Consider the following 17,698-nt stretch of genomic DNA (forward strand, 5'->3'; position numbering starts at 1 on the left):
TGAGTGTCACTGATCTTGATCTGGCACCTCCTCTCTTCTTGTGATCACCTTCCTCTTTCGCTGCTTTGTGTGGATGACGCGTCCTACGTCATCTACACAGTATCCTCAACTGCGGTTCTGCACAAGCACACTTTTCTCTGCCCTGCTGAGGGCAGAGCAAAGTACTGTAATGCGCAGGTGCGGGGACAGGTCAAAGAACACCCATACTTCCTCACTACAATACTTTGATCTGCCCTTGGCAGGGAATAGTGAAGTGTGCGTGCGCAGAATCTCAATGGAGGACACTGTGTGGATGACGTACGACACATCATCCACATGAATCAGGAAAAGAGGACAGTAGTCACAAGCAGAGAGGAGGCACTTAATCAAGCTCAGTGACGCCCATCAGACCGGACCGCCCCACAGGTGAGTAAAAAAAGATCTTTTTTTTGTTATACAGATCTGCTTGGGCGCTTATATACAGTATTTTAGAATGCTGTATATAATGACTTACCAGTGGTGGCTGCAGTTTATATGGGAAAAACCTGGTGACAGGTTCCCTTTAAGGAGTTCATCTCTAAGATCATTAAGGAGTTAGCCTCTGCTGAGTTCATTAAGGAGATAACCTCAGTTGAATTCATTTCAGAGCACGGGAAAATAGATCAGTGCGTTAACGTGTTACTGTGCTTGGAAAAGAAGTACTGATGAGCAAATATATATGGCACTATTCGTTGCTCGCACAAATATTACGGTATTTGAGATATTCGTTACTAATTGTGTATTTTAGTATTCGCCTTGTGAGTTTCAAGTCCTCTCCCCACATGGTTGGCACTTGATTTTCAGCCACTAAACATGCGGGGATTGCCTGCCAATCACAGCCATCTTTGCTACTGTTATTACTGTGATTGGCAGACACAGTGAAAAAAAAAATGACATGCGGTCCCCGCCTATTTGGGATAACTAGCACAGGTAAAGTTGGGCTGCAGCCCCCAGCTGTGTGCTTTATCTTGGCTGGTTATCAAAAATAGAGACTCTCCATGCCTTTTTAAAAAAAAAAAAAAAAAAACTGTTTAAATAAATAATTAAAAAAAAAACACCCTGGGCTCCTGCTCATGTTTGATGATTAGCGCAGCAGACGGCTGGGGACTAGTACTCTCAGACTGGGAAGGTCCATGGTTATTGGGCCTTCCCCAGGCTAAAAATAGCCTCCTGCAGCTGCCCCACAATTGGCACATCCATTAGATGCGCTAATTGGGGTGCTTTACCCAGCTTATCCTGATTGCCTTGGTGCGGTGGCAATTGGGGTAATATATGGGGTTTATGTCAAAAATCACAGCTGCCATCAAGCCCTGAGTTGATAATGGAGAGGTGTCTATGAGACCCCCCCAATACCAACAATTTAAGTAAAAAGAAAACCCCCTACAAACATAAAAATCCTTTATTTTAAATAAAAAAACAACAAATCACCCTCTTTCACCAATTTATTAATCCTCAAAACACCCCAACGATCTCGACTCTGCTACAACCAAAGGCCACGGTAACAGATGACATTAGAACACGTGACCGCTCACTGCACCTCTGGGACACACTGAGAGCAGCGTGAGAGCTGCCAGAAGTGACCTCAACTGAACTTAGTGCTGGACTGACTGACTGCATGTTACAGTCAGCGCACTCCAACAGTCAGGCAAAGAGTTCACCTGAGGTCACTTCTGTAACAGTGTGTCCCTCCCCCGCCTTTGCTCATGGTGTAATAGTCTGTCTCTCCTTGAGTGTCCTGTATGTACTACTGGTGGGGGATTGTTTGTTCTTCTCAGCATGGGAGTTCTCCAATCCACAACTTGGTAAACAGAACAGAGCCAGGAGTCTAATGTCCATTCATGTATCAAGTGTCCAGGCGGAGTTGGACTCTTCTGCCCACCTAAGGGGCTGATCCCAGGAGGAGAGAACAATGACACCCATGTTAGTTCAGTTAGTTGGATCTTGGCTGGAGAACGACTAATATCTATTGCTGAGGCTGGATCCTAGAGCCTGTGTATGGACTGTCACAGACTGGAGATCAGTGGCCACGTGGGATTGTGTTTTGTTGTTCACCCTGTTGGACTCAAGGAACTCATATACGGACCATTGCCATATTTTCCCTGGCATCGGAATAAAGAGAGGTGCCCCTGGATCTTTTGTTTTGTTGTGGACTCCTTGCAGACTTTAAGGATCTATATTTATGTTTGGTGCTTTATCTTTGTGGTTCCAATAAAGCCCTTTGGATTGTTCCTTGGCCTGGTGTCTCTTACTGCTCTGCCGAATTCCCCGTCACAACTTCTGGTGGTTCTCACAGTACCCTTTTTGTGAACTGCCAGTTGTGACTTCAGGTGAACTCAATGCTGGATTATCAGAGTGCATGACATGGCAGCAGTGGAGTCCGACAGTCTGGTAGCTGTGAGGCCCAAAAACCGTAAAAGAGCCTTTAAGATTGACTTTAAGGTTACTGGAGTTCCCAGCTGTTGGGACATCTGGAGGCTGTGAATTCTTAACAGAGTTCACAGCCTCCAAGTCTTAGTTCATAGCCTCTAGGTATCTCAACAGCTCGGAACTCCAGGAACCTTAAAGGCTCCCTTCAAGGCTTTCTTAAAGTGTCCGAGTTGACAGCTGCTATTAGACTTGATGGCTGTAAACTCTCACAGCTCTAAGGCGTGGAAACCTTAAAAACTCCCTTAAGGGCTGTTGGGATACCTGAAGGCTGTGAAGTCTTGTAAGACTTGAAGGCTGTGAACTCTGGTAACTCCTTAAAGGTTTCCGGGCTTCACAGCTACTGGACTGTGCTGGCGCCATGTCACACAGTCTGACAATCCAGCACTGAGTTCATCTGAAGTCACAGCTGGTGGCTTACACAGTGGGTACTGTGAAAATAACCAGAAATGACATCAAGTGAACTCAGTGCTGGACTGTTGGACTCCACAGCCACCATGAGAAACAGTTAGACAGCTTGGCAGTGAGTTCAGCTGCAGTCACTTCTGGCATCTCTCTCAGTGTGTCCCAGAGGCTGATAGAGATTCTATCCTCATTTGTGTATCTGTCCTGAGCTATTGTACTCTGACCTAATTTTGCAATTCATCAACCTCGGCTTTACCATTGACTGCCCGCTTGTTTGATTCTGTTCCTGAGACAACCTCCTGGATCTGACCCGTCTTCCTGACCATCCCTCCTGCCAGCTTGCGCCACTGAAAATTAGCTGACACTGTGACCCTTATTCTTACTCTATTTATATCCAAATCCCTTTACAGGAGTTAAGCACAACCCCTGGGTTCTCGTAAATGGAGTAGCATGAGCCAAGCCTGTTCATGGTAGCCATTTTGGAAGTGCCAGGTGGCTACTGACTGCACGCGTGGCAACAAGAAGCTATGACTACAGTCATGAAGAGATCAAATGTAATTCCTGAGTGAGCTACAGCAAAACAATTGTCATCAGTAGCGCCATATTTCATCTTGTCCATGCTTTGGAGGACTAAAGGCACAGGACAATAAGTTGTGATGTTTTTTTCCACAGTACCGCTATAATGATGATGTAATTGTGGCATAAATGATCCAGTCAGCCAAGAGAAGAGTGTTTTTTCTCATTCTTTGGTTGATCATTGGAGTGTTTACAGCAGATACAAGTAATTATTTGGAATGAACATTCCTATGACTGCTCATTTGCCAATTCTACCTATGTAAGTGACCCTGAACCTTGGATGCATTAAAGGGAACCTGTCACCTAGAATATGCGTTCTGACCTATCAGCAGATGCATGTGTGCCCTAATTACACCTCCCTACCCATCCCTGTGTCATAAAATGGTATAATATGAAAGTAATAAAAAACGTTTTATTACCTTCATATTTCCTATGTAAATTAGAGAGCTTCTGGTCACAGGGGCGTCCCCTTGACCCTGCAAACTTTCCGTGGTATCACGCTCCCATATGCCTCCATGGTATCATGCCCCTGTGGGCGTGATAGCATGGAGTCACATGAGCGACGTCCCCGTCGCTCATTCTATTCTGCGCACGTTTACACTTACTATTGCGGCAGGCTTCTCTTCCGGGTTCTCCTTGTCAGTTTCAGATGGGCACTGTGCATGCGCAGTGCGCGTCTGAAGGCGGCGCGTGAACACCCGGAAAAGAAGCCTGCCACAATGCACGCAGGATAGAATGAGCCACGGTGACGTCGCTCATGTGACTCCATGGTATCACGCCCCTGTGGGTGGGATACCACGGAAAGTATGCAGACGTCCATAGGGCATGGCGCCGCCCCTGTGACCAGAAGCTCTCTAATTTACATAGGAAATATGAAGGTAATAAAACATTTTTTATTACTTTCATATTATAATAATAATAATATTTATTTCTATAGCGCCAACATATTCCGCAGCGCTTTACAATTCAGGAGGATCATATACAAACAAGTAACAGTTATAGAAGATACAATATTTAAAGGGAAAAAAGACAACCCTGCTCGTGAGAGCTTTTAATCTACAATGAGATGGGGGGAGGGGCAAGGTACAAGTGCTTATTTACAATGACAATCCAGCCATCTCAAGGAAATGGGGAATAGATAATGGCTTCCTGGACCAGTTGGCCAGAGCCTTGAGATGCATTTGGGTGCCATGGAGTTTGACGTGGGGTTATTTTCTGATAAGTTGTGGAGGGATTATTATTATACAATTTTACAACACAAGGATGGGTAGGGAGGTGTAATTAGGGCACACATGCGTCTGCTGATGGGTCAGAACGCATATTCTAGGTGACGGGTTCCCTTTAAGCTTATATGCATCAAACATGACTGATTTATTATTCTGTGCAGATACATGATAAAAAGAAATATTGTGCAGATATTGTAAGATACTGGTGTAGTCATAGAATGCAGTGCATGGCAATAAAATGATTTATTGAAGGTAACTAAGGATACGTCAGTAATCTCAGCCCAACCCCTTAATCACCTGTAGTTTCGTTTCTCTGATATTTGTAGAGAAGCTCGGCAACACCTCAGTACAATAACCTACTCTGAGAGACAATGAAAATGGAGAATTCTAACTGGCAAAAGTTATTTGACAATGAGCGACAGAACCAAGGAATTCCCCAGAAGTGGAGCTTTTGTGTGGATGAACATCTCCAGAGGCAGCAGGGCTATCTGCAGTACACACAGCACACCTTTGCAAGGTAACATATGGCTGCAAATAGTAGAAGGGTCACTGAAAAAATATATTGTTTTCTTTCTCTCTTATTTCTCTCTCTTTCTCTTGCTCTCTCTAATTAAAGAGGACTGAGTTTTATATAAAGTAAAGGCTGGGGAAGTTTTGTGGGATTTAATATCCATTTGTTTTTCCTTCACCAGCAAATTGTAAATTCCGTTAAATAACCAGATATTACAGATAACACCAGTTAGAGAATAGACTAGAGTTTGGTAAATTATCGGTATATGCTGATGTAGCAGAACTGAGTGTATTACTTAACTCTGTGTGATAACTTTCCAAATTCAGATAACGTGATCAGTTTTCCTGTCTTTTGTAAACTGTCATGAAATACAATTTGATATCTGTAAAGCTGCCTAATGCTCTAAATGCTGAATTATAATATCATCCAGTTATATCTGTTAATAGTTCACACTGGATAGAAGAGGTGGCACCACCCACTAATGTAATGTGAAAAAGAAAAACACCATAGTAATGAAATACATCTAGCTAGCAAATGAACGGTTACTGCTTCATACAACCTCCAAATTGTGTTTAATCTTAATACATAGATGCAAGTGTACGGGGGACTTACTGTAACTACATAATCCCCTGATCTCAGAAATAATGGCATGCTCTGAAGGACGATATGAAAATCCTATATAATGGAGTCACCAGGAGCACGATATGTGCTATAGTTTATTTTTCTTAATTCATGTTCATTTTTATAAAGCAGGTTTTTAATCTTTTACATCACACACAATCATATATGAAAATAGTAAAGTGCAATAAACAATTTGAATGTAACTTACATATACTATTATACCATTGTAAAAAGAGATTGCAATATCATAATTTCCATTGCCTTTTAGACATCAAATCAAGGCGCGTTTGTTTTTATCAAGTAATAATAATCATAACTGACCACATATTATAGGATATTATTTTACAGGAAGTAGTAGCTGGCAGGGGCGTAACTACCGCGGTCGCAGGGGTCACCATTGCGGCCAGGCCCGGGAGGTTAGGGGCCCGTGGCCGCCTGGCAGATCAGCAGCCAGCTCCTTTCTGTGAGAGAGGAGCTGCACTGTTCTGTCGCAGACCACGCGGCCGCTATATGACCCGATGCCGCCGCCCCTGACACCGGCCCCCCCTGCCCCGTCCCCCGTCATCGCACACTGCAATGATATTGCATCAAGCGGCCGGCGTGGTGACATTACTCCTGTGTGACTGCTGTGCTGAGGCATGCAGAGCGCAGGGCGGGAGAACGCTGACCGGAGCAGTGGGGGAATGAGGACAGAGGTGAAGACAGAGCAGCGATGAAACAAGGAGAGTTGAGGACAGAGCAGTGGTGGAAGGAGAGAAGTGAGTACTTGTTGTTTTTACTTTTATAAATCAGTGGGTACACGGTAGCCAGAGAAGGGGTACATGGAGTCCTGGGGGGCTAGCTGCATGATACATGGAGGCCTGGGGGGCTGGCTGCATGACAAATGGAGGCCTGGGGGGCTGGCTGCATGATACATGGAGGCCTGGTGGGCTGGCTGCATGATACATGGAGGCCTGGTGGGCTGGCTGCATGATACATGGAGGCCTGAGGGGACTAGCTGCATGATACATGGAGGCCTGGGGGGGCTGGCTGCATGATACATGGGGGGCGTGTGAGGGCTGGCTGCATGATACATGAAGGCCTGGGGGGGCTGGCTGCATGATACATAGAGGCTTGGGGGGCTGCATCATACATGGAGGTCTATGGGGCTGCATTATACATGGAGGTCTATGGGGATGCATTATACAATATGAAGGACACCTTATACATGGACTATAGGGGTGCATTATACATGGAGGTTTATGGGGCTGCATAATACAAAATGAAGGACAACTTTTACATGGAATATAGGGTGCATTGTACATATATCTTCTGTATATATGTAGATATGTATATATCTTCTCTTAGCACCCAGCTTTCTTGTGCTCTGATATGGGAAAGCTGGGTGCTGAGGGAAAGATGTATAGCAGAGCATGGGAAAGCTGGGTGCTCAGGAGAAGATGGATATCAGAACATAGGAAAGCAGGGTGCTGATAGAGGGATTTCAGATCATGGGAAACCTGGGTGCTGTGGGTAACAGCCAAGTGTCAGCGTCATTATCCTGTACCCCAAGTGTCAGTGGAGGGGAGGGACCCAGATCCAAACTTTGCACCAGGGCCCATCAAACTAGTTACGCCACTGGTAACTGGTCTTTTATACTATACTGTACTAAAGCAAGTGAAGGAGATCCTGGGGTAGCCATCCACATCCAAATTTTATAGAGCTTATGTAAGCATTTCTTTTCAAATGTACACCTCTTTCCAATGAAGAATACTATTAATTTTATTTTTAAGCTCTACAATTGTCGGGGAAGCAGTATTGGGCCACTGATAGGCAAGTAGTTTATTTGCGTTATATTATATACGTGAAAGCTCCACATTTATTGGAAAAAATTTAAATCAGACCATCCTTCCTGAAGGCCCAAGACACAAGCAGATGGATTTGGTCATACCTGGTTACCTGATATATGAGATCCAAAGGAACTTTCCAATGTCCCTCAATGCTTTTGCATCCTCCTGTGTATACCTAGACACATTTCATCAGTCCTGATCCCTATCTTGTGCAATAGACTAGAAGAAGGAATAACTGGGATAACCTCTAATGCTCATAAACAGCCAACCTAGCAGTCTGCTCTAGAATATACTCCCATTGATCATCTGTCAAAGGACCCAGATCCTTTTCACATTTATTTCTGACTTGTAAGGAGAATTTATTTAAATAGCTTGGTAGGAGTTTCTTATATACAGTTACATGAATATAATTCCAGTAGAGAAATCAAACTTAAGTAAATAAATGAGCATACAATTATGCGTAATGCTAATATTACTTAAGTTTGACTGTTTACCAAATGAGTGTCTCAACTGTAAGTATTGATATAATGATTTGTGTGTTATTACAAACACAGTTTGAATGTATTACAGTGAAGGAAATAGTTATTTGATCCCTTGCTGATTTTGTAAGTTTGTCCACTGACAAACACATGAACAGTCTATAATTTTAAGGGTAGGTTAATTTTAACAGTGAGAAATAGAATATCCAAAATAAAATCCAGAAAATCGCATTGTATACCATATTTTTCAAACTATAAGACGCACCGGACCATAAGACGCACTCTGGTTTTAGATGATAAAATTACGAAAATAATTTTTTTTCGCAGCAGTGAGGGCCCAGAAAGCTGGGGTCACCCTGCGCTGAGGATTCCAATCCCCAGCTGCCTAGTTGTACTTGGCTGTACACAAAAATTGGGTCTTTTTCAGTGGGCAAACTTACAAAATCAACAAGGGATCAAATAATTATGTCCTTCATTGTATTATGTAGTAATTGGGATACCAGAAACACATCAATATCTACCCTAGGTCTGTCAAAGCAGAATTGTACCAAGGTGACAATATTCCATAAATCCTAAAATACCTAATAAAGATTTACACCTGTCCCATACTTTAAAAATCATGGCAAGTGTTAGGTGCTTTATTTTATTTATCTGAAAGTGCCTCACTTCCAAGATATTTCCATCTTGTTCCCTCCTTCACTAACCGGCCACCTACATTATATGCCTGCTCCTTCCGCCATCCCTTAAAGTATTGCATCTGAGAGGATAAATAATATAACCATGGATTGGGAATCACCAATCCACCATCTTATTTACTAGTTTGCAATATTTCCAACCAATTTCTTGCATGTTTTCTCCAAATACGTTCTCTGATTGAATGCGTTGATTTCTTTAAAATTGCATGTCAGTCCAAACTGGTGCATTATGGAGGAGATGCAGAAGTTGTAGCATTAGTATTCTTTTAATTAGATTAGTTCTTTCAGTGACCGTAATGAAAGCAGCAATGACACCAGGCGATAACGTTTGTCCTAAATTGGATTAATAAAGGGCTAAATTAAGGGGTTGGAAGTCTCCCGGCCTTGCACTCACAACTATCCCCAGATATTTAATTTTATTAACAACTGGAATCTGTATTTGTAGATTGGAAAATTCTAATGGAAGGGGATCCACAGGTACTAAAGCTGATTTAGACCAATGAAATAAGAGTCCAGACCATCTCCCAAATTCCTTAATATTTATTCCCAGTATTATGATGGACTGCACCTCTCCGAGATACAGTAGAAAGTCATCAGCATATAACAAGACTTTTGGCTCTGAGGTCCCACATATAAAGCCTTTAATTTCATTGAACATTCTGAGTGGCACTGCCAATGGTTCAATTGCAGCAGCAAATAAGGGGAAGAGAGAGCAATCCTGCTGAGTACCCCTTCCCAGCTCAAAGTATTCAGATATGCATCCATTAAGTTCTTGGGGAGGTATATAATAACTAAACCCAGTTTATAAATCTATGGCCAAAATACAGTTTTGCCAGGACAGCTAAAGTAAAATTCCACTGAACACTGTCAAATGTCTTTCGCAGCATCTAATGACAGGATCGCCCTTCCGCCAGATCCTCAGGAAAAAAGTTGTATATCTAAGATTTATAGGTGTAGATGTATTCAGGATAAATCCCATCTGATCTTCATGTATTGATACAATTACTCAAGATAATCTATTGGCCATTACTTTATAAGGCTATTTAATATCTATTAAAAAGCAGGAGATAGTTAGATTGACTCTAGCAAAGTGTGATCTTTTCCAGGTTTTAAAATTAGTACTCAATCACAGCCAGCAACCAGGGCAACAACTAAGGGACTTCTCTATATATATACAGTCATATGAAAAAGTTTGGGCACCCCTATTAATGTTAACCTTTTTTCTTTATAACAATTTGGGTTTTTGCAACACCTATTTCAGTTTCATATATCTAATAACTGATGGACTGAGTAATATTTCTGGATTGAAATGAGGTTTATTGTACTAACAGAAATTGTACAATCCGCATTTAAACAAAATTTGACCGGTGCAAAAGTATGGGCACCCATATCAATTTTTTGATTTGAACACTCCTAACTACTTTTTACTGACTTACTAAAGCAGCAGGTGTATCCAATCATGAGAAAAGGTATTTAAGGTGGCCACTTGCAAGTTGTTCTCCTATTTGAATCTCCTATGAAGAGTGGCATCATGGGCTCCTCAAAACAACTTTCAAATGATCTGAAAACAAAGATTATTCAACATAGTTGTTTAGGGGAAGGATACAAAAAGTTGTCTCAGAGATTTAAACTGTCAGTTTCCACTGTGAGGAACATAATAAGGAAATGGAAGAACACAGGTACATTTCTTGTTAAGCCCAGAAGTGGCAGGCCAAGAAAAATATCAGAAAGGCAGAGAAGAATAATGGTGAGAACAGTCAAGGACAATCCACAGACCACCTCCAAAGACCTGCAGCATCATCTTGCTGCAGAAGGTGTCAATGTGCATTGGTCAACAATACAGCGCACGTTGCACAAGGAGAAGCTGTATGGGAGAGTGATGCAAAAGAAGCCATTTCTGCAAGCACGCCACAAACAGAGTCGCCTGAGGTATGCAAAAGCACATTTGGACAAGCCAGTTACATTTTGGAAGAAGGTCCTGTGGACTGATGAAACAAAGATTGAGTTGTTTGGTCATACAAAAAGGCGTTATGTATGGAGGCAAAAAACCAAGGCATTCCAAGAAAAGCACTTGCTACCCACAGTAAAATTTGGTGGAGGCTCCATCATGCTTTGGGGCTGTGTGGCCAATGCCGGCGCCGGGAATCTTGTTAAAGTTGAGGGTCGCATGGATTCAACTCAGTATCAGCAGATTCTTGACAATAATGTGCAAGAATCAGTGACGAAGTTGAAGCTACGCAGGGGATGGATATTTCAGCAAGACAATGATCCAAAACACCGCTCCAAATCTACTCAGGCTTTCATGCAGAGGAACAATTACAATGTTCTGGAATGGCCATCCCAGTCCCCAGACCTGAATATCATTGAAAATCTGTGGGATGATTTGAAGCGTGCTGTCCATGCTCGGCGACCATCAAACGTAACTGAACTGGAATTGTTTTGTAAACAGGAATGGTCAAATATACCTTCATTCAGGATCCAGGAACTCATTAAAAGCTACAGGAAGCGATTAGAGGCTGTTATTTTTGCAAAAGGAGGATCTACAAAATATTAATGTCACTTTTATGTTGAGGTGCCCATACTTTTGCACCGGTCAAATTTTGTTTAAATGCGGATTGCACATTTTCTGTTAGTACAATAAACCTCATTTCAATCCAGAAATATTACTCAGTCCATCAGTTATTAGATATATGAAACTGCAATAGCTGTTGCAAAAACCCAAATTGTTATAAAGAAAAAAGGTTAACATTAATAGGGGTGCCCAAACTTTTTCATATGACTGTATATAATTGGCTAATTCTGTTTGTCTGTAACTGAAATCCCGTGTCGCTGATTGGTCGCGCCAGCCGCCCGCGACCAGTGACAGGCGCAGTCCGGCCGCGAATTGGCGCGGGATTTGAACCACACTTTGCTGATTCGTCTCACACAGACACCGCCGCACACTGACAGCGCCACACACAGAAGCCTCTATATACATCCCACCAGCCTCTATATACACCCCAGTAGCCTTTATATACACCCCAGCATATACACCACAGCAGTCTTTATATACACCCCACAAGCCAAAGCCTCTATATAGACCCCAGCAGCAGCCTACAGCACACAGTAAAAAAATAAAAAACGATTATAGTCACCTTGCACTTTCTTCTCTTTTCATACTCTGTAGTACTTTCTCCCTCCCCTCGCTGGCCCTGCAGGCTGGGAGATGCACCTCTCTGTTCAGCTGTCTCCGTATTGGATGTGATGGGGGTGTTGCTGAGGGAGTGGTGCGGGCTACCTAAACATACATATTCTAGAATACCCGATGCGCTAGAATCGGGCCACCATCTAGTGTTTTGTATAATTCTCTTGATAAACCATCCATCCCAGGGGCCTTTTCATTCTGAGTCTGACCTAATGCCTCCTCCTATTCCTCCAGCACTATATCTGTATTCAAAATGTCTATATCTTCATCAGTCAGCCTAGAGAGTGATATACTTGTGAAAAATTCCATTATCTCTTCAACTCTAAAGCTGTACTACCTGTACTTTTAAATGAAACCATGAGTTTTACCATATAGTGTACTGAAAAACGGCTAAAAAATTCTAAATGCAGAAAAATTGCAAAAAAAAAGTGCAATTGCACTATAGTTTTTGAAATATGTTATTTACAGTCTTCACTATATGTTAAAACTGATGTGTCACTATAATACCTCAGGTCAGTATGAGTTCGTAGTTACCAAACATGATTAGGTTTACTTTTATCTAAGTGGTTAAAAAAAATCAGGAGTTTGTCCGAAAAAAATGGCATACGTATTGCGCCATTTTCCGTGACCCGTAGCGTTCTCATTTTTCGGGATCTATGGCTCAATGACAGCTTATTTTTTGAGTCTCGAGCTGACGTTTTTAACCGTATCATTTTTGCGCAGATGATAAGGTTTGATCGCCTGTTAATGTATTTTGCGCAACATTTCTGGCTACCAAAAAAAATGTAAATTTGGCTTTTGGAATTTTTTTGCCACTACACTGTTTACCGATCAGATTAATTGATTTTATATTTTCATAGATCGGGCATTTTTGAACGCAACAATACCAAATGTGTGTATATATTTTATTTTTTGAACCCTTTAATTTTCAATAGAGCAAATGGGGGATGATTTGAACTTTTATTTTTTTTTAATTTTTCAAAACTTTTTTTAAACTTTTTTTTATTTTACTAGGTCCCCATAGGAGGCTATAACAATCAACAGTCTGATCGCTCATTGATTTCTCTCGATCAGAGCAGGGTCGCTCAGTCCGGGAGAAATGGTCATCTCTTATAACTGGCAGTACTCAGCTGCTGGTTAAAGAACCTGAATCATGTGAGCACAGGAGTCATCACATGACCATGTGCTACCATGAAAACCACTGGATCCACGTGATCACGTCACGTGACTTCTGGTATTGGCCTGTGAGTAAGATAATAGCAATCGTGCTATAACAATGGCGCTGTCACATATTGACAGCGCCATTTTCTGGGGTTAAAAGGCATGGGTGGATAATGATTCGGCTTGTGCCTAGCAGGCACACATGTCAGCTGTATAAATCAGCTGAGATGTGTGCCGATCTCCCCCTGCTGCCAACAGCAGCAGGGGGACATTAACAATATGATCTAACTTTACTGCCTGTGGTCATTAAGGGATTAATGTCCTTTTGTTAGAGACTAGGGACATTGAATGTTCTATTAATGCACTTTGTACACTTTCAAGAGCTGTTTTAGCCTCTCCACTAGGGTTGGTCACCAGCCTAGTTCCTGCATTTCCAAGTAACTGCGTAAAATTTTTAGTAAGCTCTGTAGTCTTAAGCCTGCTTTACACGGTACAACCGATTGTGCGATTTCACAATCGATCGTACCCGCCCCCGTCCTTTTTGCGTCACGGGCAAATCGCTGCCCGTGTCGCACAAAGTTAGTAACCCCCGTCACACATACTTACCTCTCGTGCGACCTCGCTGTGGGCGGCGAACGTCCACTTCCTGGAGTGGGAGGGACGTTCGGCGTCACAGCGACGTCACACGGCCGCCGGCCAATAGAAGCGGAGGGGCGGAGATGAGCGGGACGTAAACATCCCGCCCACCTCCTTCCTTCCACATAGAGCCGGCGGCGGCTGCGGGAGGCAGGTGAGCTGCTCATCGTTCCCGTGGTGTCACACGGAGCGGCGTGTGCTACCACGGAAACGATGGTCAACTAAATTAAACGATATTATGGAACCTAGCGAGCAGTACCCGACTCACGATTTGTGAGCGATACTGCGTCGCTAGGAGGTGTCACACAGGCCGGCATTGCCAGCGATGCCGGATGTGCGTCACAAAAACCGTGACCCCGACGATCTATCGCACGATAGATTGTCTGGTGTAAAGCAGCCTTTAGTTTTCAGGTACAAATTTCCCTAATGTATAGGCCAAGCACAAAAGCCTTGATAGTGTCCTACACTATTGTTTAGGGGCTAAGCCCTCACCTATATTACAGTATTCTAGAATGTATGTATCAAGAGATCCTCCTATGATATATGTTTTACATAAACAAATTTACTAACTTGTGATTATAAACAAATAAGAATAACACATATCAGTATAAGCACAAAGCAGTTATATTAACTAAAATATAGTAATACACGTAGGTGATATCACTGCTCTAAACGAGACTTAGTTATAGTCAGTTTAATACGAGAATATCATATTATCATACTTATTAGTATTTTTTTTGTTTTAGTTTCCAATGTTCATTCTGTGGTCGACGGTGGAACTCAGCACAGGTACATATCCTGTTTTTGATAAGATGGGATGCAAAATTTAGGAATGGCACCGTGAAAATGAAGATCTTCAGGCAAAGCTGTAGGCGGTGTAACGCATCCACTTTTGAAAAAGCTGAAATATCCGACGAGAACAGCAAGCGGGTCATCATCAATCTAATCATCAAAATCCAAAGCAAGATCTTTGAGCGGAAGAATACAAGACAGCCATTAGAGCCTGAAGTTTACAATGATGACATGGAAGGACCTCATGAAAAGAAGAATTGCGAAGCTTGTATGATGAAGGTGTGTCCTTGGAATGCAGTCAGTGAAGGGAAAACAATGGCTGCTGTGCCCAAGCCAGAAACATTCCGTCCCCGATTTTATGAACAAGCTAACAACTTCTGGCCAACAGAGACTTCTGTAACTTCCCGTACAACTAGACCAGTTTACCAACCTCAGGATAATGAAGATGGAAAACTTTACATTTTTCTGCTTGTTTTACTCTTATTTGCTGCATGGCTGTTTACTCTCGGTATAAAAAAAACAGATTGGTAAATGGATTGGTAGGAAATTTAGAGGCACTGTACATTTTTCAATTTAGGAATTTAGTAACAATATAATTTTTCCATAACTTTACAATGAGTATAGGGCCTAAAATCAGTTTTACATAACGTCTATAACATCTGTTTTAGGAAGCAATGTTTCTAGCATTATTTTTCTTAGTAGTACAGTATGCCATGAAAGTTGTTTTTTTACTGGAAAGCTGCAGTAAAGTCAAGTTTGTCATGGAGCCTACATAGCACAGACTCAATCATTAATGTGCTGCTGGATGCTGTTATTAAACATTCAATATGGTTGTGAATACATTTGAATTAAATTCCAGTTTGGGACTCCCTCTTGTGGTTAGTGCTGGTAGTGAAGTTGGCTTGCAGAATAGAAACCAGACAGCTGGGGAGGATTGGCAATCAGGGTGTTCTGACTGGGCCTATGTAACTGAGTAGTGTCTCTTGTTCCTTGCCAGTTCCTGTGTGCTAAGGACATTCTGTTTTGCCTGTGTTTAGTTCTTGGTGGAGTTGGATCATTCCCTGCTGGGAATGTCTGTGTACCTTGCTCCATGTTCTGCTATGTATTGTGTTTTGTCATACTTGGTACACAATTCAGTCCCTCTTCTATATCAGTGTCCCAGTAACACCAGAGTACTGATTTAGTGGGGGAGAGCCTGTGTAGGGTCAGTATTTTTCCATATCAGGCATGCTGGTATTTAGTAGGGTTTTTACGGCTGCAGTCAGTGCTCTTTCCTATCCTTTCCTATGCAGATAGTTTGGGTCTCATCTTTGCTGAATCTGTTCTCTAGCTTTGTACTGTGTTTTCTTATATCACCATAGTCTTAACATGTGGGAGGCTATCTATATATTTGGGGACTACTCTGAGACAGATTAGCTTTTCTAATATTTCTCTCTGTAAGAATATTTAGTTCTCCCGCTGTGTCGAGGCGACCAGGTCATCGTAGGCACGTCCCACGGCTACTTCTAGTTGTGTGTCAGTATTTGGTCTGCAGTCCATTAAGGTTCCAGCCACTGTGGTTATTTTTTGGGTTTCCGACTTTTTGTCCTTTTTCTGATCCTCCTCGGTCACTGAATCATAATACAATATATTGAATTATTAATTTCACATTTATAATATAATAAATCAAATCTATGTAGAATTTGTAATTACCATCCTGTCCATTAATGAGGTTGTTCATATTGGATTTATTATTTTTTTAAATGGTGTGAATAAGATAATAAAAGAAATTACGCTTATGTCATTGATTTCTTGATTCTCCAGATTCAGTACTTTCTAGGTCACCCTATAATTCCTATTTCCTGGTCGCTCTCAACAGGAAATGACAGCTCAGCAAACCCTGGCTGCTGCAGTGACCCACCTCAGCCAGTGATTGACTGCAGCTTGTCACATTTCCTTCTGTCAGGGGGGTCATTTCTGCTCACTTATTTTTTATGTGTGTCATTCTGATCCTTTCTTTAAAAATAAAAACAAAACAAAAAACACTTGTTTCAAAGTGGACAACACTTTCAAAACACATGAATATAATAAAGAGCCCCCTTACCACGAAAATATAAATAAATCTATTCTATAATGTTTAATTGCAATTGTAATGTTTTTTGGTTTTAGGAACTTGTTAGTTAAGAACTTGTTTTAAAAGTATAATTATGTATATTTTATCAATGGTAGCCTAATTATTCTATTGAAAAAACTGTTAATATAAATAATAGTTGGTGTTATTAATCATAATTATAATTTTGTTATTCATTACAAACTTACCAGATTATAAGTAAAATGAAATCAATGATTGTGTTCTTTTTTAACCTGATTTATGCTGCCCAAACTACAGGCAGCATGAGTGTAGTCATGTATGTTTTTCTCTGAAACGCTCCAGCATTTCAGAGTGAACTTACTTTAGACACACAGCCAGGAGAGATAGGATTGACATTTCTCTTCCATGTGTGTGCATAAGGAGTAACTTGTCAATCTCCTGGAGTGGGCAAGCGGCAAGAATCTGCATTGGACTCTTCGCGTCCCTCTCTTCAAACTATGCTTTGTGTGAAGCTTTGCACAGTATGAATCAAGTGACAATTCCCTTTAGGCCTCCGACACACATCCGTTAAAATCACGCACGTGTAATACGGGCCGTTTTTCAGGTCCGTTATCCATTTTTATGTCCGTTTTTATGGTACGTGTGGCATCCATGTGAACAGCGTATGCTAGCCGTGTGTGCGTGTGGAATGTCCGTGTGTGCGTGAGATACCTAACTAACATGTGAGTGTGTTTTGTCCGTGTGAAATGGTAAGTGTGATGTAAAATGCCGTTGATGTTTACCCGCTGACAGCAGACAGTGTCGCGCGTAAATAATGAACTCAGGTGACCTTCACCCGACTTCATTGTCATAAAGCGGCTCTGTCTGTGTGTTGCATACTGATTAGCGGTCACCCGTGAAGGAATCACTGGTGACCGCTAATCCCCAGAGTAACTGAAGTGAGCATCGCGATTTTCGCTGCTGTCACTCAGGTTACCCGTGGCCTGCTGGAGTCACCCACCCGAGACCGCAACTCACCTGTGACTTCATCGCTGTCACCCGGGTGACTTGCTGTCACAGGTGGAGGATCC

General features: G+C 42.0%; 1 protein-coding gene across 1 annotated transcript; it reads left to right on the plus strand.

Annotated features, from left to right (window-relative positions):
* The first annotated feature begins 5,009 nt into the window (after positions 1-5,009).
* Positions 5,010-16,262, plus strand: LOC142295402 (receptor-transporting protein 3-like). The gene is made up of 2 exons (XM_075338505.1): positions 5,010-5,166; positions 14,512-16,262. The coding sequence occupies exons 1-2, from the start codon at positions 5,021-5,023 to the stop codon at positions 15,086-15,088; spliced, it is 723 nt and encodes a 240-aa protein (XP_075194620.1). The 5' UTR covers positions 5,010-5,020; the 3' UTR covers positions 15,089-16,262.
* Positions 16,263-17,698: the final 1,436 nt, after the last annotated feature.

This window comes from Anomaloglossus baeobatrachus, chromosome 3, assembly GCF_048569485.1.
Source record: "Anomaloglossus baeobatrachus isolate aAnoBae1 chromosome 3, aAnoBae1.hap1, whole genome shotgun sequence".
NCBI classification, from domain to species: Eukaryota; Metazoa; Chordata; class Amphibia; order Anura; family Aromobatidae; genus Anomaloglossus; species Anomaloglossus baeobatrachus.